We start from the raw sequence: 27,406 nt of genomic DNA, 5'->3' as shown, positions 1-27,406 counted from the left end.
AACCAGTGGGATACCTGTTAAAGTATGGTATTCAAAAACCAAGTTTGATGGTACCTTTTCAGGCTAAGAAATTTTTCAAAAAGGATGAAAATTTCTGCTCTTTAATGAGTCTGAAAAGATGCTACTAGACTCCTCTAATTTTTGCAAACTATCTGAATTCTTAAAGAAGAGTTCTTTTCCATCTTCTTTCCATTGATTTTAATCCACTCCTCAGGTAATAAGGGTGCAAAAGAGGACTGCTACAATCGTGCCTTATTGTTATATTTGTGATGCAGAGACTGGTGAGGATGGCAGAAAAATTATTGGCAGTTCACTCCCTTCTATCCATGACATAGCATAAAAGGGATGCTTGAGCAGGATCCACAGGATTGTTTGGGATGCTACACATCCTCTTCACAACCTGTTTTCCTTGTTACCTTCTGGAAGTGGGCTTCAGGGTATCCGAAGCAGAACATCCAGATTCAGTCAGTTTTATTCCATACAATATAAACCTTGTGAACTCTCAAGCTTCCTTTCCATTATGTATTCAAGATGGACAATGATTAACATTTATATGTATAGGTGTAGGTATATACATATGTATGTATATAGCAGGGTTGTCAACAAGGCCCGGCCCGCGGGATGCTTAGATCTGACCCGCGGAGCTGCCCCAGCCTGCGGCGCTTCTGCCAGTGAAAACAGAGTTGGGGGGGGCGCATGTAGCCCTCCTGGGTCCTGTTTCTGGCCAAGACAGCCTCCTGCAGCCCTCTGCCAGGGAAAACAGGGCCCATTTCTGTTGGCAGAGGGCTGCAGGAGGCTCTTGCGGCTGAAAACAAGGCTCGGGACGGCCACATGCGCGCCCCATTTGGGCATGCAAGAAGGGGCAGGAAAGGAGAAAAGGAAAGAGGAAAAGGAGAAAGAAAAGGAACAGTGGGAAGAGAGCCAGGAAGGAAAAATAAGGAAAAGGGAAGGAAGAAGAAAGAATGAAGAGAGAAGGAAAAAGAAGGGAAGGAAGGAAGGAAAGAAAGAATATAATGAAAGTGACTGAGGGTCTGAGGGAAGTCCTGCCTTAGCACTTGGCCACCACAGGTGCCTCCGACATGATTGATGTCGAGCTGGCCTTGCCTATTCCAGCCACACCACTCCGGCCCTCCGAGGTCAAATGCAACCCCTGATGAGGCCCTCAATGAAATCGAGTTTGACACCCCTGGTATTTAGCATGTCTATATGGGTGTTATGTGTACCCGTTTGAGAGCAGGCAATAGAATTTCATTCCTAATGTGTGCCAGGGTGCTCACAGTAAAAAATGACAGTAAAGGTTATTTGATTTCCATAATCAATGACAAAGTTTAGTAGCAGAAGTTCTCCCTTTTATTATGAGCTGAGTCATTTATCATTAGAGGAATCCTTTGCATCTGGAGTCCTTTCTGTGCCTGTGATGACTGCATCTGGATATCTTCTTGTGGTGTGACCCTTGCTTTGGCACCATTGTACTGTCACCAAGAAGGATGATCTGATTCAAGTCCCCACTTAATCAGGGGCTGGGGGATGAGCTACCCTGTAGCTAAAGGTAAAGTAGAAAAATATTAACCCACATATATCAAAGACGCAAAATCAAGGCATTTGTCCATCAAAAAAGGGCTCCCCGGGTTTATTCTTCTTGCAAAGATAAAAAAAAATCCTTGTTTATTTTGACAAAGCAACAGAATTAATTTTCTGGAGTTGCCTGTTTCTGAGAATTGTTACTTTGGACTTCCTTGGAGTTCTTTTTCATTTTCTGGACAAGTGTCCTATTAAAAAGTAAAAGGAACAAGTAAGTTATAAGAAACACAGCCAACTTTCTGAAACTTTAAAAACCAAACCAAAAGTTAATTACCTCTTAACGTTTTTGTAGAAGGATATATACTCATTTCAATAAGAATAAGAATAAATTAAACCTGTATGCCACCTGACTTCCAGAGAGACTTGAGTGGCTTGTTTAGAACTGAAAACCCCAAATCAGTGGTAGCAAACTACTTTGTGTTCAGGTGGCTTGAAATTGATTCTCAAAAAGAATAAAGGATCCTTGGAAATAGATAAATGTGCTTGTTTAGCGACCACAACTGGGACACACAATTCGGTCATTAAGCAAAATATTTGCTAAATGATTGACACCATGACTGTGCTTATGATCTTACTTCCATTTTCCTTTACTTTACCGGCTTCCAAAGGTTGTAAATGCAAGGACCAACTGCAGAGTTACCTTTTCAGCAACTTTGTAACTCTGAACAGTCACTAAATGAGGCAGTCGCTAAATAAAGATTACCTTGAGTCAAAACTTTGAAAATTCTCAGCCAGAAACAACAAACAAGGACTATTTTCTGTATTTAACATAGCACAATTTAATCATATTGTTTTTAACACTACTTATAACACAACTTGCTGGGGGAAATATTAATACAAAGTAGAACAAATAGAACAGAGATCCTGTGTTCATATGCCAATAAAGAAGGGAATGGCATGAAAAGCCTATTAAGAGCTACTGTTTAAAAAGTCAACCTAAACAGTGACAGATTTATGCCAAAAAAAAGTTGCATCTATTGCTATGTTAATAATAAGGTTTCCGACACTGATATTGACCAAAGGGAGTTGGACTAGAAGACCTCCAAGGTCCCTTCCAACTATGTTATTCTGTTAAGGATCCACTGGGAAATGTTACATTCCTTAATAGGAAATTTGCAAAATAGCAAATTGAAAGCACTCTACTCTTAAATTTTTCTAGGAATGTTCTTAAATGTGCATGGCAGTGGTAAGATTCAATTTTTTTAGTACCGGTTCTGTGGGCATGGCTTGGTGGGCGTGGCAGAGGAAGGATACTGCAAAATCCCCATTCCCTCCCCAATCTAGGGGGAAGGATACTGTAAAATCTCCATTTTCACCCCACTCCAAGGCAAAGATTTTGTAAAATCACCATTCCTGCCCCACCCCCACTAACCTGCTTTCCAGCTCCATTCTCCTGTGCAGGGCAACAGAAGAAGACCCAGCCGATCAGCTGGGACTCCGATCAGCTGGGACTTGGGAGGCAGCGAATAGATGGGGGCGGAGCCAGCCAGAGGTGGTATCTGCCAGTTCTCTGAACTACTCAAAAATTCTGCTACCAGTTTAGCAGAACCGGTCAGAACTGGCTGAATAGCACCTCTGGTGCACGGTGTTATTTCATTGGCTCCTATATTCACCTACATTTGCATCTATATGCAGCACTGTTCAAAAAATCATTTGGATCCAGGAGTGTCTACTTACTTGTTTTTCTTGGCTTTCTTTTGTAAGAACTTAGGCGAGGTAAGGATGTGTGCCCTTTCCAAGGGCTTCTTTGTAAATTTCTTCTTTTGCTTGCTGAATATGACATTCAGGGCAGAGGAAAAAGAAAGGAGAAATAAAATAGAAACAGTTCATTAGCAAAGTTTACAGTCCAGTTTCCTTCCCTGCTCCCTTTCTTTTTCCTGTTCCTTGTTGTGAACCTGAGCTAGCAAACTATCAAATCCACCAGAGAGCTAATCTGAACAGAACTCCTCATTCTGATCTGGGCGGTCAGTGGAAACCATAATGTGGTTATAGGAACATCTGAACTCCCCCCAAAAAAAGGAGTCAAGAAGGAAGTGTGAAAGCATATGACATGTTTCAGTCATCTTGAAGTAGACCTAAGTGTGAAAATTCAGTTGCAAGAACGGAAAACATTTATATAAGTGTATAGAATAAACTGCCTACAGAAGTTACATTTGACATATTCAGTCAAATGTATGACTTGTGAGCAGCCCTCATTCAATTTCTAAAAGGAGGCAGATTTTCCAGAAGCCTGGAAACTAAAAAGAGAAAAAGAATATTTATTTAATAAGGAAAAGAAATTGGGGAGAACTCAAAACAAATAACTAAATAAAAGGCAGCCTGAGTTGGGACCATAGTTGCAATTTTGAGAACATGTAGTAAGCACGCTAAAAAAAAAGGCTGCCTTAGAAGACTTGCTTAATATGATGAGATGGATGGATGGATGGATGGAAGGAAAGATTGGTTGATTGATTTATATAGCTGCCCATCTCGTAAGAAGTTATTCTGGGCAATATAAAATCATAAAACATATGAAAAAGAATCCTTATTAAAAGGTTTAAAAAGCATATGGCACATAAGAGAATAAATTAGCAAGAAAGTAACCTAAAGATCTGACTGGTTAGTCACAAAGAGTTCATTTACCAGAATTATAGTAAAGAGCCGAGGTGGCGAAGTGGTTAGGGTGCAGTACTGCAGGCCACTTCAGCTGACTGTTATCTGCAGTTCAGCGGTTCAAATCTCACCGGCTCAAGGTTGACTCAGCCTTCCATCCTTCCGAGGTGGGTGAAATGAGGACCCAGACTGTGGGAGCAATTTGCTGACTCAATTTGCTAAAAATCTGTAAACCCCTTAGAGAGGGCTGAAATCCCTATGAAGCGATATATAAGTCTAATTAATAAATAATAAATAAATAATTCTCTACCATACTCGAAGATCTAGTGTAGGACTCATTTCTGACTATAGGTAGTCCTTGACTTACAACCATTCATTTAGTGACCATTCTTACAATGGCACTGGGAAAAAATGACTGTTTCTTAACACGATCGTTGCAGCATCCCCATGGTCACATGATCAAAATTTGGATGCTTGGGAAGTGGTTCTTATTTATAACGTTTGCAGTGTTCTGGGGTCATGTGATCCCCTTTTGCGACCTTCTGACAAGCGAAGCCAACGGGGAAGCCAGATTCAATGAACGACTGTGTGATTCACTTAGCAACTGCAGTTATTCACTTAACAAACATGGCAAGAAATGTCTCACTTACAGCATACATTTTGGGCTCAACCGTTGTCGTAAGTCGAGGACTACCTGAAAACGGTGATGCTCCTGGAGTTTGGTTTTGTACTACACCGCTTCCTATTTATTTTATTTTATTTCAAGAATCATCATGACTATTTGTCTGAAGTGGTGTAGGGTTTCCTGCCTAAGCAGGGGGTTGGACTAGAAGACCTCCAAGGTCCCTTCCAACTCTGCTTTCTATTCTATTCTATTCTAAATCATTAAAAGGATCATCAGGAATGAGGAACCTGGGAGACATTAAGCAAAGTTTCTAAGGACTCTGACCGGTACCTTAGATATGGTACTACTATGCGCTTAGGATGCAGCGGTAGGCTTTTGTCCCCATTATTCTTTTGGACTATGCCCCTGGGAATCTCCCATAGGGGGCTAACACAGCAAATAAATATGCAAAGCAGCAATCAGGCTGCTATGCACGGGTGGGCTGCTGGGACTTCGCAGGGGTTCAGGAGAACCTCTAGCTAAGATTCTGTGCAGTTCGGAGAGCCCTCAAATCCCACACCTGGCTGACACCAGCCCTGCCCCTCCCCTCCCAGGAGTCCCCATGTGGCCCGGTTTTGGATGCAGGTTAAGTGCAGGGTTCGTGCAGAGGCTCAGGGAGAGCGAAAAACGGGATGACCGGAAGTTTGAGGGGCCTCCGGAGCCCAGGAGGATAAAACGATTCCCCCTACACCGTGGTGCAGGAGGCTGACTAGGCCACACCCACCCAGCCCACCCCTGCTGTCATATCGTTTTTTCTTAAAGCTGACAGATCTCTCTCTCTCTCTCTCTCTCTCTCTCCCTCCCTCCCTCCTTCCCTCCCTCCCTCTCTGTCTCTCTCTCTCAAGAGCCAAACGTGGGCATGCCCGGGGCACCTGTTTGATCTTAACTTCAGCAGTGAGAGAGCGCCAATGTGACTTCAGGCAATTGGGGACACCCAGAACACAGTGTCCTTCCCGCCTTAGCTTCTTCATTCACCTTGACCTCAAAGAACATACCTTTGCAGTTTGCGAAAGTGTTTTATGTAATCCGGGACAGGACAGCCAGCTCTCTGGATAATGGAGGCTATGCTAAAAGAGAACAAAACAGGGGATGAAAGGCAGGAGGAGAATAGTGAGAACAAACCTACAGCTGACGATTCCTACCTAACTGCCTAAAATTTGAGGATCAAACGCTCATCTGTGCCCTTGCAAATGCAGAGATTAGGGATAGACAGTCTGGGCCCAAACATGCCTTAATAGCTTCTCAAGTACTGCATCCCATTCCAAAAATAATTCCTCCATGGACATGCTAAAACCCAGGAGACTGTGAGTTCTAGTCCGGCCTTAGGCATGAAGGTCAAATGCATGACTTTCGACCAATCATCAGGAGACCGTGAGTTCTAGTCTGGCTTTAGGCCTGACTTTGGGCCTGACTTTAGGTGACTTTGGGCCAGCCTGTTCTGACCCAGGCTTCCCCAGCAGCCCAAAGCTGAGTCCCCGTCCCAATAAACCCTTTTATTTAATTGACAGTGAATTCCTCTCCAGCAAAGTCTTTCCTCTCCCACCGTCTTTCAAGATAGTTCGCAATTACCGACCTTTATCAGGCTTGGAGAGTGGCCGGGCCCATATCTTTCAGATGCTGCAATACTTGGCAAGAATGCAGGAATGAACTAATTGTCTCCTGCAAACTCCACTCCCCTTTCACTCCTCTTTTATCCACTATGGGAGGGGCAATTCAACGTCAAGCTGTGGCTTTACTCCCAAGTCGACCCTTGTTCCTTAGCTCCTCCCTTTGTCTCGCAACTCTGCCCATGCGCACACTGGGAACAGGCTCCAGCTGTTCGTCTGCCTCAATGATGTCTGACTCTGAAAGCAGCTGATAACTGTCAGACTGCCCTGGCCCCATCTCTGCCTCCTGGTGCAAAGCCCTCATTAGAGCTTTCCCCAGAGACTCCAGGACTGGCCCATCTTCCTCCCCAACCTCCTCCCTGTCCGAATCTGCTGCCAGCTCTACAACACAGCCCACTTTACAGGGTTGTTCTTCTTACGGGGAAAATAGGGGAAGGAAGGAGCATTGTGTGTGTTTGATGCCTTGAGTTATTTATAAAAAAATAACAAAGGCAGGGAACAAATAAAGAAGGGGGAACTAACCCCCAGATTCTTTCTACACGTAAGCCAAGGTATGCAACTCACAGCCAGAGGGTGAAGGGCCTAGTGCCATTTTGCCAGCAGACCAGGAGAGTGGAGGAGGAAATATCACCAAGCCAGCCCATGACTCATTCTTGAAGCCTTGACTTGCTCAACAATGGTCAAGCCCACGAACAAGATAAACAAAGCCCTGAGTGGAAGAGGTACCTTCGCAGTAATGGCTTGTCATCTTCAGTAAAGAAGGTAATTGCCTTTCCTGTATGCCCTGCCCGCCCTGTGCGACCTGTTGCAAGAGAGAACAGTATTTAGCCTCGGTAACAATAAAGGGGGAACTCCTGAAGAGAGAAGCAGGGAGGTTGCAAAGACATGTTACATCTATTCAAGTTTCTGTATTTTTCGGCGTATAAGATGCACCTATTTCCCTCAAAAAAAAGGGTGAAAATCTGGGTGCGACTTATACACTGAATACAGCATTTTTGGCCTCTTAAAACCTTTGCAAAAATGGCCGTGCATAGCCTTTAGGAAGCTTCCAAAGTGCTCCCGGGGGTTGGGGAGGGCAAAAATGAGTGAGAAAAAATTCTTTGCTCGTTTTTGCCCCCACCTCCCAGTAGCACTCTACAAGCCTCCTACGGTAATCAGACATCTGGAAACCAGCCCTAGTCAACGAGCCCCACACATCACCCAGGCCGTTACAACACAAAACAACAACAGACACACAGCCAGCACCAATCAGCACCAATCTATCAATCATGATACAATCACACAGCCAATCAATCCACTTACTGAAACAAAGCCAGCACTCCATACACACACACACCAAGATGCATATATACACACACACACACACACACATATAGACACATATATAGACACATATACATATACATATACATACATACATACATACATACATACATACATACATATATACACACTACACACACACACACACACACTCACACTGTATATACTGGGTTATATGAGTCATCATAATAATATATGAGTCATCTCCACTTTGCACTTCCCAGTTACTAGATTACACATTTGAAGAACAACAGATCATACTTCAGTTGCAGCCTTACTTGTCAAGGTCATGCTTTTATGTTCCTTAAAAGAAAAGAACAGGAGGAAGAGAGAAAGAGGGAACAAATGGAAAAGCTCCAAGGGACAGGCTGACATCTAAAAGGAAGTCAAGTCCTATATTACAAGTTGCAGTGAAAAAAGGTTGACTACTAAGTTTGGAAGGCTGCAATGCCAAGGCAAAATTTCCCTGGTAATTATTATGACTAGGATACAATAGCTCCTTCTCTGACCAATATATCAGAAAGCCAGGCACTACATTTGGTGCCTGGCTTTCTGGCATACAAATATCACAAAGAGATTTAGGATGTTCTCACAGCAATTCCAAACTTTTTAAGGCTTATCAGAGTTTGATAAACATTATGACAATCCTTGGGGGAAATTGAATGGATGGATAAAGTAATGGAACTGGCAGAGATGGCAAAGCTAACTGTCCTTAACCAAGGAAAGAAGATTTCCAGTTGTGTTTCTACCTGGAGACCGTTGCTAGACTTTGTGCTCGGAACAGAAAAAAAATGAAATTCTATTTTGAGTTTTGATTATTACTGTATTTTTCGAACTATAAGACGCACCAGAGTATAAAACACACTATGATTTTGAAGAGGTAAATTTTTTTAAAAAAAGTTTTTGCACTCTGTAGGCCTCCCAAACCATCTGCTCGTCTCATTTTTGCAAAGAAAAAAAGGGGGGGCATGCAGAGCTTTGGGAGACTTGTAGGGTGCTTTTGGGGGCTGGGGAGGGGGCAAAATGAGAAAAAATGGCCCATTTTTTTCAAAAACAGGGTGTATTTTGAAAAGGGGGGGCATGCAGAGGCTTTGGGAGGCTTGTAGACTGCTCCTGGGGAGGGGGGGCATTTTTGCTCTTTTTTTGCCCTCCCCAGCTCTCAGGAGCACTTTGCAAGCCTTCCAAACCCTCTGATGTCCATTTTTGCAAAGGGGGCAGGTTTTGGTAGGTCAAAAATGCTGTATTCACTGTATAAAATGCACCCTGATTTTCACCCCCCTTTTTTTTGAGGGATAACGTTGATGACAATTATGGCATCGTTAGGAAACTTGACAGTTGCGTCTTATACTCCGAAAAATACGGTAGTTCACTTTGTTGTTCTAGAAATGGCTGGTAGCTATTGATTACAGGTAGTCCTCAATTTATGACTACAATCAGCTCAAACTTTTTATTACAGGTAGTCCTTGATTTAACAACAGTTCATTTAGTGACTGTTCCATGTTACAATGGCACTGAAAAAAGTGTGTCATGACCATTTTTCACACTTATGACAGTTGCAGCATCCACACGGTCACGTGATTTACATTCGGATGCTGGACAACTGACTCACATTTATGATGGTTGCAGTGTCCCAGGATCATGTGACCTTCTGACAAGCAGAGTCAATCGGGAAGCCAGATTCACATAACAACCACATTATTAATTGAATAGCTGCATTGTGCTTTAAAATGGCTTCTACTGTACTGCCGTAAAATGGCTTCTACTGTACAACACAGTGGAGTTTCCATGGTTCACAGTGCTCCACAAGGGGGCTCCCTTTGGTAAGAGGGAAAATCCAACATTAGAAATTACATTTGGTCCGGACATTTTCCCCCTATAAATAAATACCTGGGCAATGCCGGGTTTCAATAAAGTTTTTTTTTTAAAAAAAGAAAAGAATCAGATATAATGGCAGAAGTTTCCAAGCACTGATTGGTATTCTCTCTTTCTTGACTAAAAACTTCCAGGTGAGTCTCAGCTGTGAAAGGCCTGGCTTGCATTCTCCTGCACCCCAAGTCAAATGCTGGAATGACGAAATGCTCTTCTTTAAAACGCAGAACCCTAACTCACCTATCCGGTGGATATATTCCACGGCACTGCTGGGGAAGTCAAAATTGATCACCATGTTCACTCCTTTGAAGTCGATCCCTCGAGCCAGCAAAGCAGTGCAAATAAGGACCCAGATCTTCCCAGCTCTGAAACTGCGCACTACATTATCTCTCTAGGGAGAGGGGGGAGAAAATCATCATGTAAGTCGTGATTAAATTCCTGTGTCAGGAATTTATATATATATATATAAAATTCATGACTGGGGGAGACATGGAAACAAGGTCAGCCAATGAATAGGCATAGCAACTAAATCAGCCAATGGGAGCTTAAATAGATCTGAATCTGTGCAGAGAATTGAAACAGAAACTTAAGCCGTCTGCTGCTCTGAGAAGTAAACTAGCAGTCTGTCTGCGCTTGTCTGCTGAAATGAAACTAACTGCTTGTGTTTGCTTGTAACTCTCCTGTTGGTATTGTACATTTATTCATCTATTATTATGTATATAAAGAAGTTAATGAATCCATCTAAATCAGTTATCTGTGTGTGCTTCTGGATTTGAATTTATGCAACACTGACAATATAGTCATAATAACACTCCTTTCTCAGAGAGTCAAGGACATCTTTCCCTGCACCTGGAGTGTTGTGACTGGGAGGCATCATCAGTTGGGATGGTGCCTGATTGGGCCATGTGATGGACATGTAAGTGCTGGGAAGGGGCTTGGACTTTCATTTGGTTGGGGGGAAACCTGGAAGCTTTCAGAGTCAGGTTTTCCCAGATGTGCCAAAATGACATCTCTAATAAAATGGAACTTTGAGGAACTTTAAACCTCAGAGTTTCCTTTCGTTGGGGGTGTTACTTGGAACCCTGACAACCTGCAGAAAGAACTTCTCTTCCACCTGAACTCAAAACACACCCTCTTGAAGAGAGCCAGTTAGCAAAGCTCTCCAAAAAGCAAAAACCAGGAGGGGAAAAAAACAAGACAAGACAAGCAGGAACTAACAATGGATGGAGACTACCGTATTTTTCGGAGTGTAAGATGCACTGGAGTAAAAGGCGCACCAAGGTTTTGAAGAGGCAAATTAAAAAAAAAGTAAGTAGGTAGACAGGGGGATAGAGATGGAGAGAAAGAGAGAGAACTACAGTAGGTAGGTAGGTAGGGAGAGAAAGAGAGTAGGTACGTAGATAGAGTGAGGGAGGGAGGGAGGGAGGGAGAGAGAGAGTGTAGAAGGTAGGGAGAGAGAGTAGGTAGATAGGTAGGTAGGTAGGTAGGTAGAGGGATAGAGAGAGAGAAAGAGAGAAATACAGTAGGTACAGTAGGGGGAGAGAGAGAGAAGGTAGGTAGGTAGATAGAGGGATAGAGAGAGAGAGAGAAAGAGAGAAATACAGTAGGTAGGGAGAGAGAGAGAGTAGGTAAGTAGGCAGATGTTTCCAGGTGTATTTATCCATGTGGTGAAGAAGGAAATCGCTGACAATCTGCAGCATCTAAGACTTTGTTTCTGCTGGCACAGCACTTGATCAATGTAATTCTTATCAATCGGGAGTGTGAGTGGACGTCGCGACAATACGATGTGTGATCTTGGAGCTCCAAGATTGCAGTCAATATTTCTGCCACTGGACGGTCCTTTTGGACCTAAACCATCCCGAAGAGATGGTGATAGAGAAGAGTACGTCCTGCTGATCTCAGGGACACCGCAAAGTCCCTGATTGAGCCAGGAGAAGCTCTTTTTTCCAATGACAGAAACCCAACCCTGAAGCTGCTAAAGTTGGGACAGCTCCAAAAGGGAAAGAAAACTGAAGAGAAAGTGTGTCGGTTTGGTGAGGAAATTTTATTATTAGAAAAGAGACTACCCTAAGAAAATTAAAACTAAATTAAAATTGAAGACAATAGAAAACAAGCGCCGAAATTAAGCTACATTAGACTTAGTGTGTTATCCTTTTTTTTAATTTTTCTTTTTACGAATGGAAGTTCTGCAAATGTTTCCTATTTTTTAAATTGGAAGGCTCAGTTTTTCTTCTTCTACTTTTTCTTCTTTATTTTTTCTATATATAATGGTGGATTGAAATTTTCTTTTTTCTTTTTGTTTTTTTACAAAGTTTGATTGGATATTTTTTTATTTATTTAGAATTTTTCTCCGTAAGTTTGCTATCTAAAGAGGGCTGTAACAGCAGAGAGAGAGAGAAAAGTAACACTGCCACTTTAAGGCTGGAGGCTTGGAAACATTGTTTTTTTCTTTCTTTTCTTTGATCATCGGAGTTACACTTCAAAGCCTTTCAGTTTATTTATTGAGAGTGATAGTGGAAAGAGCACGTGGAAAGAGCATGGATTGTTTACAGAGGTGCCCTTTTGAAATTTCTATTAGTACCTGGGCTGCAGTGAAGATAAAACTTTGACCTGAAAGACTATAATGAATTTGGTTGGAATGCAATAAAAGCCTTGAATGCTATAGTGGCAGTGTTTATAAGCTGGAAGACCTCAAAGTACAGAAGAAGAAAAAAGAGAAAATTTGATGGAAGTAAGAAGAAAAATCTTGATTGAAACATTGGTGATAACCAAACAAAAGTTGATGAAAGGAATAGATGGAGGGTTTCGAGTGCTCATAAGGTATACAATGAGCAACAAGCTGCGAAAAGAAGTTCATAAAAGACCTACTAAGAAAACAACTAGAATATTAATTCCACAAATGACACGAGATATAAAACTGCACTACTACTGGAAAGACAAGGGTTAATGTAGTGAAAGTTTACAATAAAAATTAAGTCAAACTTAGTTAAACTTAGAGTATTATATATAGCCATATAAATGAGTAATAATGATAATAATACATATATAGGTACTAGTTTGAGGATATGAAATTTTATACAAACTGCAAATGAGGACTATGAGAGGAAATTTAAAAGTATTTGTTATTAATCAATTTTTATTTAGAATATGTTAGAAAGATGAAATGTTATTGGATGATTTTAGGAGGATCTAATGGAATGCTATTATATAGTTTTACTTGAAATTTAGGATATTTCATACAAAAGGATGTAAAAGCAATTTATAGTCAAATGAATGTTTAATAATTATAACACTTTTTTATATAATATACTGGATTGATATGAGAATTTGTTTGAAATGAGTTGATAACTTGTGAGTTTACATACATTTGAAAGTGAAGACTATGGAAGTGATGCACAAAAACTTTACAACCAAATGACATGCTGTACGTGATTGAAGAAGGTTCCATGTGTTATGTATTATCTGTCTTTGTCTGACCAAAAAAGAAAAATATTCCTTTTTTAAAAAAAAATCAAGAAATGATAAACAAAGATTTTTGGGTTTGCGGAAATACCACCCCAAGAAAATAGAAATTAAGAGCTGGAAGAGACATCTGCAGCAATCCAAGTTCCCTTCCAACTCTGTTAACTAGCTTATAAAATGTTCTTCCATACCCAAAAAACCCTGCCCCCCTACCTGTTGTTGAGTCCTGTCTGCATGAATGACGTCCACATTGATGCCTTCGTAAACAAGCTCGTGAAACAGCTCTTTAGCCCGTTCAATAGATTGGACAAACACCAGGACTGGAGGTGTGAAGCCCTGTAATGGAAGGGAAAGAAAAGAAGAGAACCAGGGTGAGGTGACAATCCAGACAGGAAGTGCAGTGATGTTGTGACTGTCAGCTAGCCTAGTCAATTCCCTCTTCAGATTCAGAAAGTACTCTTAACTCTACATCCACACAATCCTGTTCTGACCGAGGCTTCACAAGAGCATGAAGCAAACTCCTTGTCCCGACAAAAAACCCTTTTTATTAATTTACTGTGAATTCTTCTCATTCACAGCCAACAAAGTCCCTTGAAGATTTACAGTCACAGACCTTACCTGGCTTAGAGAGCTGACAGGCCGATATCTGCAAAACTTGGCAAGGAGTCTCGAACTAATTAAGTGAACTAATTGTCTTCTGCAAACTCCACTTCCCTTTCGCTCCTCTTTTATTTCCTCTGGGAGGCGCCATTCATTGTCCACCTGTGGCCTTACTCCCAAGTCGACCCCTGTTCTTTAGCTGTTCCCTTCATCTGGCAAGTCTGTGCATGCGCACACTGGGAACAGGCTCCAGCTGTTAGACTGCCTCACTGATCTCCGACTCCGAAGGCAGCTGATAACTGTCAGACGGCCCTGGCCCCCTTTCTGCCTCCGACACAGAGCCCTCATCAGAGCCTTCCCAGACTCCAGGACTGGCCCATGTTTCTCCCCAACCTCCTCACTGTCCGCTGCCAGCTCTGCTCGCTGCTGGCAGGCCACAACAAATCCTATCATATTCAGGGTATTCTGAAATAAGTCCAACTGAGTTTTAAAATAGTTGGGCCCATGGGATTGGGACCTGCCTGAGAAAAATGAATCTTTCTAAACCTGGCTAGAGACATTGGCAGTCAAAACAGACAAAAGCTTTCCCCAATCGGGTGCAGAAAGGAAGGGGAAGAAAAGAGAGAGGGTGGGCTGGCAAAGGGAGGGAGGGAGGGAAGGTAGAGAAGGAAGGAGGGAAGAAGAGAGAGAAAAACTAAAGAAGGAAAAGGAAGAGGAAATATACTGTATACATATACAGGTAGTACTTGACTTACAACAGTTCATTTAGTGACCATTCAAAGTTACAACAGCACTGAAAAAGTGACTTGTGACCGTTTTTCACACTTAAGACTGTTGCAGCATCCCCATGCTCATGTAATCAAAGTTCAGATGTTTGGCAAATGACTCATATTTATGACGGTTGCTGTGCCCCGGAGTCATGTGATCAGCTTTTATAGTCCTCTTGCAAGCAAATTCAAATGAGGAAACCAGATTCATTGAACAACCGTGTTACTAACGTAACCACTGCAGTGGTTCACTCAACAGCTAGGGGAAGGAAAAGTCATAAAGTGGGGCAAAACTCAAATGAACAAATGTTTCACTTAGCAACAGAAATTGTGGGCTCAACTGTGGTCGAGGACTACCTGTATCAACCAAGTCAAGGGCTGCCTGTATCAACAGACTAAGTTACTAAGAACATTTATTTCATTCTCAGGATGACCAGGCCAGCTTTCCTTGACTTGAGGCCAAGGCTGTTTGAAGGACCAACTCTCCATTCGCCCAGCTGATCAGAATGGTAAGGCAGGGAATGTTGAGGGTTTCATCTATTAGGGAAGTACTATATTTTTCCAAGTATTATACACTATAAGATACACCTTTTTCCCTCAAAAAAGAGGCTGAAAATCTGAATGTGTCTTGTACATCGAATACAGCATTTTTTTGCCTCCCAAAGCCCCGCCTCTTCATCAAAATGGCCATGCATAGCCTTATGGAAGCTTTCAGAGAGCTTCTGGGGGCTGGGGAGGGCCATTCTTTTGCTCAATTTTGCCCTCCCCCAGCCCCCCAGGAGCATTCTATAAGGTTCCATAAGACTATGCAGGCAGTTTTCTTGACCAAAAACGGGCCCGTTTTTGTGAAAAACGGGCTGTTTTTTGCTTGTTTTTGCCCCCTCCCCCCGAGCACTCTGCAAGTCTCCCAAAGGCTTTTTATGCCTTTTTTTTGAAGAAGAAAAAAAAAACAGGCCCGTTTTCGCGAAAAACAGGCCCTTTTGGGGAGATTTGCAGAGTGTAAAAAAGAGTGGGGCTGAGGAACTTGTTGCCCTCACCTCCAATAGTGCCGGAAGTACAACCGGAAGTCTGTGGATTTTTTATTGTAAGCCACTTAGAATCATCTGCAAGTTGGGTGGCTGTATACATTTTTTTAATAAACGAACAAGTAATATAAATTCCAGTGTTTCCTCCTGTGTTTCAGCTTCAAGAGGGTGGCCCAACATTACCCAGTGATCTCCAAGAACCAGCAGAGATTTGAGAAGTATCTCAGCGTCTCAACTGGATGTTCTGATACCACATAGCACCAGAAGAAAGATTAGATACAAAGAACAATAAAGCTCATTCTAAAATTCTGCCTTGATTTGCTCATAGGCTGCTATCTCACGAGATGAATAATCTTTGACTTGTTGATATGAAAATGTTAGTTATGTATCTGAGGCCTATCTAGGTTTTTCCTCCACTTCTCTCTCTCCTTCCTTTCTTCCAATATGAAGGTATCTTAAAGAAAGCATATTCTCACGGCATTTCAAGTGAATTCTGTATATTCTAAAACATCTGCATCTCTCAAGGTGTTCTATTCATTTATCCTGCTTTATTAACACACTAGCTGAGAACCCGGCATGGCCTGGGTATTTATTTATAGAGGGGAAATGTCCGGACCAAATGTAATTTCTAATGTTGGATTTTCCCCCTTACCAGAGGGAGCACCCTTGTGGAGTATTGTGAAGCCATTACTATGGCAACTCCACTGTGCTGCATGGCAGAAGGCATTTTACGGCAGTACAATAGAAGCCATTTTAAGGCACAACAGACTGTATCTTAACAGAACACACACCCCGAGGAGTTTTAGGGGTGTCTTACCCCCATAGTATTTGTTTCCAGAGAGTCATCTGTGTACCAAGTTTGGTTGAAATTGCTTGGGGCGTTCCAGAATTATACTGGAACATACACACTCACAGCTGTTTTTATTTACGGTATACAGATCAGGTTGATTCAGTGCAGAAAACTCAGCATGAAAAACAAATTACCTTTTTCACAAGATCTCTCATAGCTAACAGTTTTCCTGTCTCTGATCCAACAAATAAGAGCTCTTGATCCACTGTCTCGACTGCAGCATTTCTGAAGCAAAAAGTCAAAGACCTGTGTCAGTTCTGAAGACAGCTCAGGCTTAATAGACATTTTTTTAAGGTGAACTCCCTTCTGTATTTGCCTTGTGCCATTCAGGAAATATTACAAGGGGTTTAGAAAACATCTTTCATCAAAATATCCCAAAGGCGCTTTTCCAAAAGGCAACTGGACTTTCTTGGCTTTTTCCTTGAAAATGTTTCGCTTCTCATTCAAAAAGATTCCTCAGTTCTGAACTGAAGCAGCTTGTTGGATGAGAAGCAAAACTTTTTCAAGGAAAAAAAAAACAAGAAAGTCCAGTCCATGACTTGGATGATTGAGAATCGAGCATCTTTGGGACAACCATGACTTGGATGATCGATTCTCAATCAACCAAGTCATGGTCATCCAAAGATCCCATAAATTTTCATCACGTTTTCCTATTCCTCCTCCCCAACTAAAAAATGATCATAGTTGGGTAATGTCTTTCTTTCAGCTGATAACATAGAATAGGGGTGTCAAACTGGCAGCCCGCAGGCCAGATGCATCACACACAGGCCACACCCACCCCGGCTCCATAAAGAAAAAAACACCACATGGTGATATGTCACATGACATGATCGAGTTTGACACCAGTGACATTGACACCAGTGACATAGAAACAACGTATATGGAATCATATTTTTTGAGTGGTGGGGGGAGTCTTACCTTCCCCTGTTCTCAACAGAATGGCTGTTAGTTACATTTTACAGATGCCAAATCCTTGAAAGCGCAGCCTATTTTACATTGGGAAAGGAACACTATATATTGCAACCTGCTGCTTTGTTCTACCTGGAAATTACAATCAACAAAATAAAGAGAAGTGAATATATGCAGCTCAGGAGTGAAATATGGAGCTCCTGGTGGTCTCTGAGCTTGGCTGCAGATGTTTCATTACCAATTAGATAGCATGCATCATCTTTGTCAGTGAATGTGGGATTTACACTGTTTATATACTCTAGCGTGGCCTGCCAGTGTTACTGGAGCTCTATTTTTTTCCATTGTAATACATTCATGCTTGATAATTTGTCTGGTGTCAACCCCTGCTTATCTGGGTGCTGGTTGCTAGAAAGGATGCGCAAATTATTTTGGGCTCAATTGTGGTCGATTTCATTCTGAGCAACTATCAAAATGAAAATGACCAATTTGGGCTTTTATTTTCTTCTTAGTTTATCATCTTTTTTGAATGGCATGAAAACACGCTTTATCTCAATGTGTCTATTGATGGTTGATTTGTCTGAGTGCCAGGCTTCCAGCAACTCTCTAGCATTTTTGGATTTAGCCTGGTCTAGGATGCTTGGTTTCCTAGTTGAAAGTATGGTTGAGTCTGTCCAAGTGTTGTGAGATTAAGGAGAACACCAAAGACTTCACAAAATAAAAAGAGTTTAGTGAGCAGAGTTCACAGAAGAAGACGCAGCTCAGCAGCAGCAGACACTTAGAACAATCTTGCTCCCTTTCTGTATGTGGGAATTACCTTGGGAGACAGGAGGAAGAATGGCAGTCTAGACAACACTCTTAATAAATGAAATTTGAGTCCAAAGGACTCTGTACATCGAAAAGCCAAGCAGCCTCTTCAGCTTAACTCAAAAACTGCTCATCTCTTCAGCAGGACCAGCAACGGCAATGAAAAGTGCCCAGAAAAGGAAGGGGAGCAATGGAACTCCATGGGAAGAATTTGATTCCAGAACAGGAAGTGAATGAGCAAGCGACTTCCCTTCTGGTAGAGACCAGACAAGGAGAATGAATCAGGAAGAGGCAACCTTTCATCCCAACACTCACCTTGCTCCGATGGATACAGATATGATATTGTCAAGGTTGAGTTTACACCACTGTTCTACATCATGTGCAAATGTTGCACTGAACATGGCTCTCTTGACCACGTGGGAGGAACACGCCAAGAAGATGGTTGCCAGCTGGTCTCGGAATCCTGTCTTCCCATCTTCAAACAATTTGTCTGACTCATCGACTACCAGCCATTCAACTCTAGGGCAGAAGATAAGGCTGCAATTAGGTGGTGATACATGTCTTGCATAGTAACATCAGATCACTGCTCACTGCCACATTCCAGATGGTCTTCTTAAGGCTGGTGAGCAAATATCAGAAAGGGTATAGATGTTTAATTATTTGCTAATATATAGTCGACTCTTCTTAAAAGTTCCTTGTCAGCATTCCAAGTATCATGTAGAATTAAATCAGAGTCCAAGGCAAAAACGATCCTTAAAGTTCCAATTTAATAAATCAGACATCTTGGCATTATGCTATGAAATCCCAATACTGGAAATGACATCACAATTCCACCCAGTTAAAAGTTCATGATCTTGTCCCCACACCCACAATCCATCACATGGTCCAATCTTCTTCTTCCACGCTGGCGTCTCCACCCAGCTGCTTCCGATCAGGTGTGAAGGTGCGGAGACAAAAGACGACCTTGGCTTCTAGTAAAGAATGAAAACAATACATTCCACAATCTCACTCCTGTCTATTCCCCCCTCCAATCAACTATACTAAAGAAACAGCATAATGAAATAAGAGAAGGTGTGGCAGGCCAAAATTCTAAAAAGAATATAATTGCAGGCCTGACATTCCTCTGTGATAAACACTGTTTCTCCTACATGTTTCTTCATAACCATCCTGGAAGATGATAACTTGCTGAGCTTTTCTGCCATCGGCTAGCAAAATCATGCAACTTTTATGGACTTTTATGTTATGCATACATTATAAACTTTAACTGGCATAGGATTTATTTGGATCAACATCTTTAGGCAAAATTAAATCTACAAACAGTATCTGCAGGTCCACCTTTTAGCAAATAAGACCCTGTTTCCCTGAAAATAAGATCTATCCAGAAATAACCATGGTTTTTTTACACATGCACCTATAAGCCCTACCCCAAAAATAAGCCCTACTTAAGAGCCTGTGCAACCTCCCAGCCTCCCATTCCATTTGGTTGCTCATAGTGCTGTGGCCATGAGGCGAGGCGCTGTGATGGTTGAGCTGCCCCATGCACCTCGGCTTATTTCAGCGCCCCCACCCCCCTGCAGCCAGGCCACCCACGCCCCGATACCCGCCTCGCAGCAGTAGCACCACTGCAGCAGGAGCCCACATGCCATAGGCCCACTTCTTCTGCTTGCAGTGTTGGCACTTATGTGCTGCACAACCTCCTGCTCTGCCACAAGCAAGCAGAAGTGGGTCTCCCGTATAGCAGGAAAAAATAAGAACCCCCCCTCAAAAATAAGCCCTAGTGCTTATTTTGTGTCCCAAAAGAAAGTAAGACCTGGTCTTATTTTTGGGGAAACACGGGGTAGCAAATACAGGAATACATTTTTTTTTAAAGGAGGGGGGGTTCTATTCCTTTTACCTGGTCAGATCTATGGCTGGGGGGTCTTGTTTCAACAGATAGATAAGTCGGTTTGGAGTAGTCACCAAAATATCTGTAGAAAAAGCAACAGTTACGAAGAGCTAGAAGAAGCAAGTAGATGGGAGTTGAATACAAATCCCTGTTTATTTCTGCCTTACCAAATTTCTGAGAGGACTTCGGCCCAAACTTCTTCGCTGTTTCAGCAGCTTTGTGAATCAAATGTATCCTGAAGCCGATACCCTCAGACAACTTAAGTAGCTCTCTGTGAGTCTAAAAGGGAGACGAAACAGGCACATGTTTACACAGCTGAAATACAGATTTAAATATCCGAAGAGTCACCATTATTTTCAGAAGCAGCAAAACAAAGCACAGAAAATAAATACACAAGGGGGTACCATCATCATGGAATAGCGGGAAATGAGAGCCTTTTGCTGTTCACTGGGATATTGACTAAATATTATTTAAATAATTTTCAACTTGATTTGCTACGTTATTTGCTGCATTCTAACCACTGACCCGCAGTGGCGCAGTGGTTAGAGTGCAGTACTGCAGGTTGCTTCTGCTGATTGCCGGCTGACTGCAATTTGGCAGTTCGAATCTCACCAGCCTGAAGGTTGACTCAGCCTTCCATTCTTCCAAGGTGGGTAAAATGAGGACCCTAATTGTTGGGGGGCAATGTACTGACTCTGTAAGCTGCTTAGAGAAGGCTGTAAAAGCACCGTGAAGAAGTATATAAATCTATTGCTATTATCTGGAGAATAGTCACTGAGGAGATACACGCAGTCCTTGTTTAATGATTGGCTGTTTTAAGTAACAATGGGATTTTTAAAAAGCTACTTACAACCTGTACTAAAAGTTATGACTGCTGCACCCCCCTAAGGCCACATTTTCACATTTCAGGCACTTGGCAACCGGCTCACATTTACAAATAATTACAGTGTGATGCAGTTACATGAGTGTGATTTGCGATTTTTTTTATTTTTTGCTGCTGCTTTCTGGCAGAAAACCTAAAAAAACATTGGATATGCTGGATTTGCTTAGCAACCACGTGATTAACTTAATGCCCAGGTAAGTCCCTCCAGAGCAGCAGCAGCAGCAGACAACAGTTCTGCATGTGTGTGGCCAGTGCATGGAACAGGGCGGCGGCGGGTTCAAGAAGTGTAGTGGCTCCGGTAATTTTTGCTGCAAGAAGCCTGCAGCCGCTGCATCTTTTGGTGCAAGAAGCACCTCCAGGTGCACCGAAAAAAAGAGGAGGCAGCTGCAAGCATCTTGCGACAAGGGGGGGGGGTGAGATGCGGGCTAGTGGGGAGCCCATCAGTGACAGCTCAGCCCTGGCTTGCCTTCTCTGGTAAGAATGCATCGTGTGGCAAAGGGAGAGCAGGAGGCGTTTGATAGATTAGGCCAGGCCTGGGCAGAAAATAGAATAGAAATTCAATTTTTTTTCCTACCAGGTTCTGTGGGCGTGGCTTGGGGGGGGTTCATGTGACAGAGTGGGTGTGGGCCATGCCTACTCACTCCCAAGACACACACCCCAAGGCACACCCACAGAACCGGTAGGGAAAAATTTTGAATTTCACCACTGCATCAAACCTCAACTTTTTACTTTTACATACTACTTTAAACTAGCCATTCCTAAAACAACAACTCAATCTAATCAGTAAAATTTCATTTTCATTTCATTTTATTATATTTATATGCCGCCCTTTTCCCCGGAGGGGACTCAGGGCGGCTAACAAATCAAATCAGGGAAGGGGGGGTACAAACAAAAAATAAAATAAAAAAACGAAACATAACAATACATAATTTAAAAACACACAACAGTCATACCATTCGAAACGGGGGCAGCAGCTCTTTAGCCCCAGGCCTGTCGGAACAGCCAGGTTTTAAGGGCTTTGCGGAAGGCCTGGAGGGTGGTGAGGGTTCAAATCTCCACGGGGAGTTCGCTCCAAAGGGTCGGAGCAGCCACAGAGAAGGCTCTCCTCCGGGTAGTCGCCAGTCGACACTGGCCGGCGGATGGAATTCGGAGGAGGCCTAATCTGTGGGATCTAATTGGTCTAGTGGAGGTGATTGGCAGCAGGCCAATTTTGGGTCAAACCCAAAATCAGTTTCATTCCCTCCCTCCTCCCCATTTGAATGTATCTTTAAGCCAAATTTAGAAAGATGAGAAGTCATCTTACCTGACTAGCAAGTTCCCGCGTGGGCGAGAGCACGAGAGCTCTGAAGCCTTTGTTCATGGGCTGCTTCAGGTGGGTTAAAATGGGAATGCTGAACGCCAACGTCTTCCCTGAGCCAGTGGGAGCACAAGCCAGGAGCTCACGACCCTGGGATGCAAAAGGAAAGCAACAAGGCTCAGCTGAACGCAGAGTATATAAACGGTGCTCGAAAAGGGGCAGAGGAGGGGCCATAGCAGGCGGTGAATGCCAGCTGCTGGCTGGCATTTCTAATGTCTTGAGGGCACTAAGCACTTGCAATAATTAAGCCAATCAATCTGACATCAGCCTCCCCACCAATCAATCCTTCCACTAGAAAGGCAACAGTGAGATGTTTATTATAGTTATGTTTGCTCATAGGCAGTTACTGCACTGTACAGCTAACTCTTGACTTTATTTATTTTCTTTATTTAGTCAAACATGTACAAGTTAACAGTTGTAAGTATAAACACAGGAAATGGGTACGAATAAATGGGGACAGTAGGACAGGGATGTTAGGCACGCTAGTGCACTTATGCACGCCTCCTACAGACCTCTTAGGAAAGGGGTGAGGTCCACACTAGACAGTTTAGGGGTAAAGTTACGGGAGTTTAAGGGTGTAACAACAGAGTTGAGTAGTGCATTCCAGGCATTGCCCGCTCTGTTGCTGAAATCCCCCTGCACATGCTTCCCCCACATGCATGCACGTCCTCCTGCCCACACCCTGCCCCTCCCCACACACATGTGCACGGCTTCCCCGGATAGGCCCCGGTTCCCCTGCGTGCCCCACAAGGCCCTGCGCCCATGCAGGTGCCCCCCTGCATGCACCCTGAACCTGCACACGCATGCCAGAGACCGGCGGAGCTGAACTGGGGCAACGGTTCGTGTGCCCACTGATTGAGCGCTGCACACCATCTGTGGCACATGTGCCTTAGGTTTGCCATCATGCGCCTAAAACATATCATGGCAACAGTATTCCCATTTTCTCTCAGAGGGAATTTGAAGGGAGACACACATGAAGCATGACGGGAATAGCTTGCATCTGAATTGGTGTGGGAATCTGGAATCCAGCAGCTTCAACATTCTGCATAATCTTAGAGTGGATTTTGTATTCTCTCCCAAGTTCTTCAAAGGAAGTAATTGGGTCTGGAAGATCCGTGCCTTGAATGTAGATTTTATGCATATTTCTAAAATGGTTTATCTGGGAAAAGGCAAGAGAAAGATTAAATTTTATTTACATGTAATTTTCATAGTAAATATCAATAACTTAGATGAAAACTTCATCTCCGTTTCAACTGAACGCCTCATTATTATCTTGAAAAAATATATTATTTTGAAAAAATAGCATTTATCCTCATTCAGTGACCATTTATTTTTAGTGAACATGCCAAAAGAGAAGCAACTCACCTTTTCTTGTCTAATTTGTTTTAATTTCTGTGATTTGGGTCCCTTTTTACCCTTGCTTTTTGGAATGTCAAGTTTTGCCTCCAGAGTGGACATCCATAATATGCCATCATTTTCAGTACCAGGAATTACAGCAACTGTTTCTGAAAGTTACAAGAACATCATCAAACAAGTGCTTCTCAACCTATGGTCTGCGGACTAATGGGGGGGCCACGATGTTGTCACAGGGGGTCCGTGAAGGCTTGCAGAAATGTTGATTTAAATCTTAAGTCTGGGGGGGCGGCCCACAGCCACAAAAGGAATTCAAAGGGGGTCGGTGGTGAAAAAAAAGGTTGAGAACCACTGAGCTAAACCTCTAATAAGAATAAAACTAATCTGTTGCAATGGCCACTATTTAAGATATTTTGTATCAGACTTTGCAACCTGGTCTTCTTTAAGGACAGTATTTTTTGGCGCACTTTGTCCACCGGCCCCGAAAGTGGGTGGAAATGTCTGTGCATCTTATAGAGTGAATATTGCAACGGGGGAGAATGGGGTTGATGGGTGCCGATCAGCTGTTCTGGCAGCGAGCGGGCTGTAGGAAATGGGCTGCAGCAGCAGCAGTGAATGGGCCACGGTAAACAGGCCTTGGCGAATTGGCAGCGGCATTGAAGAGGCTGGGGTGAAAGTGAACGTGCTGCGGTCAATGCATGGTGGCGGTGAACAGGCCGCGGTGGCACATTTTTTTTCTTGTTTTCCTCCTCTGAAGCTATTATGTGCCTTATAGTCCGAAAAATACGGTACATTGCACCACAACACACGTTGCTTCAAAAGTAATGGGAACTGAATTTCATTTTATGCACGTTGTACATTTTATAGGCTCCAATCTGAGTCGGTCACCAGGACCAGAGGTTTACTATACTTTTTGCACTCGTGCTGGAGCCCAGCCTCAGAGAACTTCTCTCTGGCAGTGTGAAGACGTTTAGCTTCTCATCTAAGATGCTTCTTTAGTAAGTGAATCTTCAGAGCTGAAGAAGCAAAAACGTTTTCAAAGAAAAACAAAGTAAGTCCAGATGCCTCTTGAAAAAGCACCTTTGGAACAACCATGACCTGGATGACTGAGAACCTCCATGGGCAACTACAACTTTCATGCAACTGAACGAAAACCAAAAATAATTCCATATTTTTTGAAGCTGATGGGTAGGCAGCCTTTCATTACCTTGGCCTTTTTTCTTTTTTCCTCTCTCTTTAGTACTTTGTCCATCTCCTTTTCTCTTCTTTGCAGCCTGTGTTTTCTGTGGTGCTGCTACCTCTTCAAGGGGCAAATTAGACAGTTCCAATGTTTTGGTTTGAGCTTCATGAAGTTCGTTTTCTTTTCTTTTCTTTCCAAAAAAATCAAGAGATCCAAGAATTTCTGATGTTTTGGTTGTTTCTTCTTTAGTTCTTAGTACCTGAAATTAAATAGAGCCACACACTTTCTTCAATGTAAAGCTAACAGAAACCCTTAATTGTAGTTTCTATTTGGCTGCTATATTCCCAGAGAGAACTAAGAGCCAATAACACCTATCGGCTTGCGACCAGCGGATGACAGGGCCGGCCCGGGAACCCTCTCAGCATTTTAAAGCAAACCTTTACATATCTCCTTGTAGACAAGTAGAGAAGAAAGATGGTCAATTTGGATTTGGGAACCCCAGCCTATCTGTTCTTGGACTGGAGCACTCCCAAAACAGTCCCAACGGGCAGACTGAGTTTTTAAACTGGACATGGAGAGGCAAAGGGAGGCGTGGTCAAGAAAAACATTACTCAGTCCAAGGGCAGTCCAAGGGCAGATAGGCTGTGTTAACCCACACTTGGACTCTCCAAGCAGCGCACTGGAGAAATTAGTAGCAATTTTTGATCAATTAGCACTGTCCTACTTTATCCCTCTTACAGACATATTTTGCATTTGCATGTGTCTGCTTGCTCCAGCTGGCTTCTTTCACCATATTTAAACTTACACTCGCATTTTTATACAGTTTGTTCTACAACATTTTGTAATTTAGAGGTTTGTTTTGTGTATTTTGTTATTTGATTTTAATTAGTTTGTCTCACAAAGGCTGGCAATAGATCTAAAGTGCTGTCTTCCTTGGATTTTTAATCTTGTTTAACAAATATAATTAATCCTAAATTGCTGGCTTCCTTGGAGTTGTAATCCTGTCTTGAACAGATTAACAAATCTGCATTTTTAAAAGGTGGCCTCCTCAGTTTCTTTGAGGGGAAGGAAGGAGGCTGAGTCTGCTTTCTGTCTTTTAAGAGCATGTTTCTCTATTTCTCCTTTGGGGAAATATAATATTCTGCCTTTTTAATATTTCTGAAAATATTTCATTCTTCTAGGGTGGGGGCTTCCCTCAATTGGGATGTTGGAAAGAAAGAAAGAAAGAAAGAAAGAAAGAAAGATGGATAAATATAGATGATAGATAGATAGATGGATAGATGATAGATAGATAGATAGATAGATAGATAGATAGATAGATAGATAGATAGATAGATAGATAGATATTCACACTGATGTAATGGGACTGGTGTTTGTTAATATGATTTATTGGGTTAGGGATATTTTTTTTCTTTTTTGTCTTCACTGTGAGTTGTATTATGTCAGGGAGGAGGTGCAATGAGGGAGCTCAACCAATCTCATTGTACATGTGCACAGACAATAAAGAATTATTATATATATATATGAATATATGTATGTGTAATGTGTGTGTGTACAAACACATAAATACAAATACACACACACACACACGTCTATCGGCTCGTCACAAGAGACCATCCAGACAGAAACCCAATATTTTTACTGTTCCCTTTGTTATATATATACATACATACATACGTACGTACATATATATACACACACACATATACATGCATACATATACACATATATACATGGTCAGTGTCTCTTCGCACTTTAAATTTATCTTTTAATAAATTTATATGCCGCCCAATCCCGTAGGACTCCGGGCGGCTTACAGAAACAAGATTAAAATAAGGAGTTAAAAAAGGAAAAGAGAAACAATTTAAAAAGAGAAAAAAGAGAAACAATTTAAAAATGACGCACCATACATTCAATCTGAGTGGGGCTGGACCTCATTCATGAGGTCAACAGCCCCAGGCCTGCTGGAATAGCCATCAGGCAGAAGACATCGAAGCATAGTCAGCTGAACAAATAGGTTTAGAAATAATTTCTATCCTTGGGCTGTCAGACTCTTAAACACTGCCACAATCACCACCTACACACGGAAACATGTGACTAGTTTTTCTTCTTTTTTCTTTTCCCCTAATTACTTGCATTGGGATTATTCTTTATACTATTTACGTTGTTTGTATTTGTGGTCATGTGATTGCACCAGTGAGGCTAAAACCAATTTCGTTGTATGTATTTTGTACAATGACAATAAAGGCTGCACTATTACTACTACTATTACTACTACTACTACTACTTATAGTACTACTACACCACACACACATACACACACACATTGTTAGAGATACAAAAACTTTCTCTTAAAATAAGAGAGTTTTCAAATAATGATCATAGCGACAAAACGCTTTCTGAGAGGCTGCCGTCCATTCATTTCGGACTCAACTCCAATCAATGGAGGGAGAATTTCCCACGGTTTTGCCATTCCCCCACAGTCCTCCCTCGCCCAGCCGTGGACGTCCGCCCAGCGACGAGGACGCGGCCTCCGCTCCTCACCCCGAAACGCTCCGCGTCCCGCCTGAAGCGCCTCACGTCGAATTTGGCTCCAGCGCCCAGTTTCCGGAAGAGCTCGTGGGCATCCATGCCGCTCGCCTCTCTCTCCCGGCCTGCACCGCGCGGCCGCACTCGTGTTGCCCGGCAACCGGGA

At 42.5% G+C, this 27,406-nt stretch overlaps 1 protein-coding gene across 1 annotated transcript; it reads right to left on the bottom strand.

Moving 5' to 3' along the window:
* Nucleotides 1-1,351: 1,351 nt before the first annotated feature.
* On the bottom strand, nt 1,352-27,406 carry DDX52 (DExD-box helicase 52). Its single transcript, XM_032214853.1, has 15 exons — nt 27,256-27,406; nt 24,739-24,970; nt 23,544-23,683; nt 23,152-23,337; nt 22,125-22,268; nt 20,106-20,217; nt 19,948-20,020; nt 18,369-18,572; nt 16,475-16,565; nt 13,312-13,434; nt 9,877-10,027; nt 7,171-7,246; nt 5,833-5,904; nt 3,259-3,351; nt 1,352-1,769 (listed from the first exon to the last, which is right to left on the bottom strand). The coding sequence occupies exons 1-15, from the start codon at nt 27,340-27,342 to the stop codon at nt 1,688-1,690; spliced, it is 1,866 nt and encodes a 621-aa protein (XP_032070744.1). The 5' UTR covers nt 27,343-27,406; the 3' UTR covers nt 1,352-1,687.

This window comes from Thamnophis elegans, chromosome 4 (assembly GCF_009769535.1).
Source record: "Thamnophis elegans isolate rThaEle1 chromosome 4, rThaEle1.pri, whole genome shotgun sequence".
NCBI classification, from domain to species: Eukaryota; Metazoa; Chordata; class Lepidosauria; order Squamata; family Colubridae; genus Thamnophis; species Thamnophis elegans.
This window is presented reverse-complemented; position numbering and strand designations above follow the sequence as displayed.

What these genes read in the sequence shown, in the direction of transcription:
- DDX52 (XM_032214853.1), bottom strand. Translation starts at nt 27,342, where the DNA reads ATGGATGCCCACGAGCTCTTCCGGAAACTGGGCGCTGGAGCCAAATTC. An exon ending in TCTGTATCCATCGGAGCAAG is followed by an intron (nt 16,566 to 18,368) that starts GTGAGTGTTGGG and finishes TTTTTGCTTCAG; the next exon opens with AAATGCTGCAGTCGAGACAG. An exon ending in CACTTTCGCAAACTGCAAAG is followed by an intron (nt 3,352 to 5,832) that starts GTATGTTCTTTG and finishes TGTCATATTCAG; the next exon opens with CAAGCAAAAGAAGAAATTTA.